Raw genomic sequence first — 6,000 nt, 5'->3', positions numbered from 1 at the left:
ACAACAAACTGTAAGCCACCTATGCTCGTATAAGTAGACAGCATAAAAAGGCTGGCAAATAAATAAACAAATCTGATATTAAAATGTTGGAATAAGTGGGACTTTCTTTTGAATAAACACACAGAGGGATGACCAAAAAGAAACACTGTGTTTATTTCCGTATGGATCAGCCCTATGGATATATTTACTAAAGTGTATGAAGTGCTTTTTTCTTGATCTGGTAAGAATGCAAAGAGATGCAAACTTTAAATTTTCACCAAGAAATATATGGTTTAATAGGGAATGACAACATAAGTAAATACCCCTGTCCCCACATATATGTACAAAATACTGAAATCCTAAACATGTATTTCCTTTCAGCCACAACACACATTTCTTTATTCAATGTTAGGCAGGTGTATACATATGTGAACACAGAAATTTGTGTTTCCAAGTGCGTGTGTATGTAATCTTTACCCCATGCACTCTTTCCCCAAGGCTATTCAATATAACATTCAAACTAGAGTGTACAATGCCAAGAAAAATAGGCAGATAGATAGGCCAAACCCCCTAACAATTTATTTTACACACTTAAGACTTATGTAAACCTGTCCCTGACCACATCATTATTTTAATCCAGTGCTTCATTTGCAGGAATTCCTATCCAAGTGAATTTGATTGTTGCAATATATAGCTGATAAATTAAAATGGAATCATTACACTGAATGTTAATCTAGTCCAAAGTACTTATTAGTTAAACTGCTTTGAAGGTGAGACTCAATCCTTTGCCAGTACAGTCAATAACACTTGTGAATTAAATGTTAGCCTAAAATGTACCATGAACTAAATTGGATGTAAAGCTTAAATAATACATTATGTAACTACTAAAACTAAAAATATGCTTTAAAAATACTCATAAATTTACTATAAAAATAAAGAAACTGCATAAAATATATACACTCTGGTTCAGTTTTTTCCTCTATATCAGTTTGGCCTCATACATTCAGATATGTTTTAATTTTAAAAATGGTTAAAGTTTTGGACAAGACAATTTAATTAGTTTTAATTTAATATTATCTAATTCAGAGTAAATTTTAGAATCTGGATCCTCCATTAATTCACAGGACAAAATAGTTTAGGCTGCAATCTTATATGCACTTACTAGAAGTAAGGCCCTTTCAGGCTTATTTCTAGGCACATATATAAGATTTTGCAGCAAGTCCTTAAACATTTAATAGGTAAAGAACAGTGTTTCTCAATCTTGGCAACTTTAAGCTGTGTGGGTTGCTGCTTGGGGAATTCTGGGAGTTGAAGTCCACACATCTTAAAGTTGCCAAGGGTGAGAAACACTGGTATAGAAAATATCAGTGAGAATAAAAATGGTACAGACTTGAAGCTTTCCATTCTGGGAAACTCACCCTTCCTGATAGTTATATAGTTACTTTGAGATGCAAGTTCTTGCACAGAGTCTAGGCCCATAAGTCAATTTTCACAGGGTCCAAATCTCTCCTTGTGCAGGAACGTACAATCAATGGTACTCTTAAAAGTGCAGTAAGAGTCCGTCACCCAGTTATTAAATCAGACAATTATATAGCAAGCTGACAGTACTAGCAGTACTAATAGTTCAAAAGACAGAGAACTGGTGAATCAGATGGCACCTGATTTACAAAGCATTGTCTTCACAGAAGGTACAAGATAAACTCTGCATCACCAGGGAGTTGTAGCTTTTCACTGTTCCCCCCCCTATTGCGAACAATTGAGAAGAAATCTTTGGTGTTGTTAAAGCCCATCATATTCAAACAAACTGTAATTTGATGGTATTGATATGCTGCTGAAACAATATCAGAAACAAAGCTATCATATAACTTCAGTCTCAGAAATCCCACTGTACTCTGCAGAGATTTTGTATGATGCCCTGATTTCAATTTTCTATCTGGAACAGAATGAATAAAAGTCCTTTTTTTACTATTTAACTGTGAATCCAAACTATTGTCGAATTTGTTGAAATGAGGAATGGATTAAGTAATGAAATCATTCTTCGTTGAAGAAGAATTATATCCTGAAATATAAGGATTGATCTTACAAAGAGTATAAATCAAATGGACTTCATGTTCCACTGAACACTGCCCTCTCTCTCACCACCACTACCCCTTTCTCAAGAATTTGCATTAATGGAATTAACATTATTTAAGTTCCTGTGGTTTCCATTCATGCCGATGTCTCATTTACAATCCTTACTGTAACTTTAATTAAATGTGGTCCTTCCTTAACAAACAACAGTTCATTCTTCACTTTCCAACCTAAACTGCATACTTCAGCACTGAATACATAAAAAATGATTGACACATACTGGGTTCATAATAATCCATCACGGTCACAGAAGCATCCTGGGTATTTGCCACCTTGAAGTCTCTCACAGCTGGAATATCTATACAAACCTGTGGTTTGTTTAGCTAAAAAATAAAAGATAAAGCCTTCAGAGAAGTCTGTATGCTTCCATAGTGAATACATATGGAAAACTAGAGGTTTAATTAATAGTTTAACTTATTTAAAAAAACAGAAACTTCATATGCATCCATCTTTAACTGCATTACCCAAAACAGTAGATATAGGTGTATATTCAAAAAAGACCATCCTTTCTGGCAATGTTATCTATAGTTCACCAATAAGAGTAGACATAATGTATTGCACTAGTGGAGTAGAATCACAAACAGGAACTGATTCACACACACAAAGACAAAAGTAAAAAAAGTCTAGTACAGAATCATACATACCAAAATTCATTCTTATCGACCTACTTGTTTTGAAAGTAAATACAGGTAGACTTTGCTTAACAACTGCCTCGGACAGCGACTATTCAAAGTTACAACGGTGATGAAAAAGTAACTTTGCGACCAATGCCCGCATTTATGACCTTCGCAGTGTCTCTCTCTCTGTCACATGCTCACCATTACAGTCAGTTACTACGCATTGTCCTGTGCCTGACCCTTTTTTTTGCCCCCCTTCACAGAGCAGAAAGATTGCTTAAATATGCTATCTCTTCCTAAGCTGCTTTTCTCTGCAGCACAGTGATACCCCAAAAGGTGCTAACTGCAAGTTAACAACTCAGTTCTGGGACCTTAATTATCTGGCTTGCGGCTGTTGCCTGTAACTGACAAGACTTTAATCAGTTTCACACCTTTGGCTTTTGTTTGCCTCCTAAGTAGCTCAGAGCTCTGAGCCATGAGCTGCTAGGCAAACAGCCAACACCAACGCATTCCTTTCAGTGTGTATCCCCCACTGTGTGCCTGCTTACTCTCTTATAATCCCTTCCTCTCTAATGAATGCAAATACAAACATTAATTCTCTTCTTGCTAATAATCCTAGTGCCCAGCAACCAAGTTGCCAGTCCCAATTGTGGTCACTAAACAAGGACTACCTGTACAGTTACACTACTACACTTACCAACCACAAGTGGGACCGACAACTCCATCACTAAGTGCTATGTCATGTGACCACGATTTGTGACTTCCCTCCAGCTTCCCCACTGACTTGCCAGAAGCAGGCTGTGAAAGTTACAAATGGCAATCATGTGACCGTGATTGCACACTGGTTGCCAAACACCTGAATCATGATCACATGACCATAGGGATGCTGTGACAGCCACAAGTTTGAGGACCAGTCGTCTCGTTTTTCAACAACATCATAACTTTGAATGGTCACTGAACAAGTAGTCAGTAAGCAAGGACCACCTGTACCATGTGAATTTGCTTTTAGGCATCAATCTTTTACACATCTCCTGAATAAACACACAGATGCTTGCACTACTAGTGTGCTTAATCTTGGCACAGCATGGCTCCCAAACAGAAAAAAACAAATAGAGCAAGCTCGCTATGACAATTTTTCAGAACATATTGCAACACCCCACTTTGCCACATTTTAGGGCAATATTGCCCTGTATTATCAGTTGCAGGAAGGACTGTTTACATGTTTTGCATTTCTGGAAATAAATATTAAAAAACATTTGGATACAAAATGGCTAGATTCTAAAATATTCTGATTAAGTCCTGTTAATAAGAGTAACTTTACATGATTGTAAAAGTGGCAAATACTGGTAGGGTTCCCATATTATGGGAATATGCTGGGTTAAATTGTGGGATGTAATTATTCTGATGTCATTATGGGTGAAATCACTTTTCTAAATAAGCAAGATTGCCATATATTGTGTTTGAATGCAAAAAAACAAGTAGTAAACTTATGTGTGTGCATTTTTAATCAAGCAATTATTTTGGTAATTTAAGTTTCTTATACCATTCCTTAGCTTCACCCATTCAGACAGCTTCAATATAAAAAGAATAGAGTAATTCTTTTCTGTTTCTCCTTTCCTCAACTATGAAGACAGAAAGTTTAGAAGTACAGGCTTTCTATCAGAGCTTGTAACTTAATAATTTTTATTTGGCCTTTTGGATCTTAAACATCTGTCTCTACATATTCTTACAGGGCTTGGTCAAACTTACACAAGTATACTTCATTAAACATGGTCTCTCCTAAATGAACTGGAGGATTCCAATTAAGTTACCTCAAAATTTTGTCTACAGTGTTGACAAAATGTAATGTTTATTTTAAATAATAATTTTTTAAAAACTTTTCACAAATATACAACATCTCAATGTTAGTAGTTTTTGAATCAAAGCTTCAGCTCATCATCTTTCTGACCAGTATGTCCTTGTTTTAACTTACAGAGTCCAAATATAAATGGATTTTGCCTTCATCTTTTTCCACCTTTTTAACTGGGCCATCTAAATGACACAAAACCGGGTGACAGAGAGAAACCACTCAGTAATCCAAACTCCATGACAGCCATGCCACTTCTTAAAGATGAGCCAGTACCCAGATATCTAACAAACAAAAAAGAATGATTTACATAGAAATAACTGTGCATGCACACATACATACACAAGCATGCAATGTTACTAATTCTTAGTACAGTAAAACCTTGGATTGCGAATAACTTGATCTCCGAGTGTTCCGCAAGACGAACAAACATTTCTAATAAATTTAAACTTGATAAACGAGCGATGTCTTGCAATACGAGTAGAACGTGACACCGAATGTCACATGATCACAACTGAGCCAATGGTTCTTCTCTCTCTCACTGCGGGATTGTGGGTGATCATCTCCCATGCTAGTGATAGTGAAAGTCATCCTACACAATAACCCTCCTCTCTCTTGTCTCCCTCACACCAGCCACGAAGGTTTTCAAAGGTAAGTGCAGGTTAATTTGTTTTATTTTTCTTTATATTTTGTATTTTCTTTATTATTTTGTATTACATTACAGTATTGTAATCATTTTTATATGAATATTTTTGGGTCGTGGAACGAATCATCTGAGTTTCCATTATTTCTTATGGGGAAATTCGCTTTGATATACAAGTGCTTTGGATTACAAGCATGTTTCTTGAACGAATTATATTCGCAAACCAAGGTTTTACTGTATACAATACTGCGTAAAGTACAGTCCTTGAAAAAGCCTCTCCATTCACACTGGAGGCATATAAAACTATAGAAGAGCACAAACACTTACACACCCCAATATTATCTATAGTGTTTCTGTATATCCCTCTCCCACCCATTTTAAAGGAGCCAGATATCTAAACCAAGAACCTTGATTTCCAACTGTAACATTATGACAGGAACTATTGATAGGACAAGCTAAGTGAAAGCTTCAAACAGCAATGACAAAAGTTCTTCAAGGGGATGTCAGAAGACATCCATTTGGCATGAACAAGAAATTTCTGTCATAATTTTTTAATAGAACACCTCTCAGATTTGTGCTCTGAATGCTGGGGAACTGAGTAAAACAATGTTTCTTGTTATATCGGGGAAATTTACAAAAAGACTCCCTTCTCCAAGCAAGGCTCTTGGGCCTGTAAGTATGATTGACTAAACACAGATCATATCTGGACAGGAATTCAGTACACCCTAAGAGCAGGACAGTCATGCAGGATCAGAGCGAAGGCCACTCTCGCCCAGCATCTTTCC

General features: G+C 36.3%; 1 protein-coding gene across 1 annotated transcript in view; it reads right to left on the bottom strand.

The window, feature by feature from the left end:
- Positions 1 to 276: 276 nt before the first annotated feature.
- Positions 277 to 6,000, bottom strand: part of CD109 (CD109 molecule) — a 45,988-nt gene continuing 40,264 nt past the window's right edge. The window contains 5 exon segments of the mRNA XM_088150337.1: positions 277 to 1,651; positions 1,653 to 1,722; positions 2,330 to 2,432; positions 4,699 to 4,761; positions 4,763 to 4,856. Coding sequence (XP_088006463.1) covers positions 1,558 to 1,651; positions 1,653 to 1,722; positions 2,330 to 2,432; positions 4,699 to 4,761; positions 4,763 to 4,856 — 424 coding nt within the window. The 3' untranslated portion in view covers positions 277 to 1,557.

Source organism: Python bivittatus, unplaced genomic scaffold, assembly GCF_059951505.1.
Source record: "Python bivittatus isolate LINGU-HERP-01145 unplaced genomic scaffold, Pbiv_v1 ctg000020_np1212, whole genome shotgun sequence".
In the NCBI taxonomy this organism is placed as follows: Eukaryota; Metazoa; Chordata; class Lepidosauria; order Squamata; family Pythonidae; genus Python; species Python bivittatus.
The sequence above is the reverse complement of the archived record's forward strand: the minus strand, read 5'-3'. Positions and strand labels throughout refer to the sequence as shown.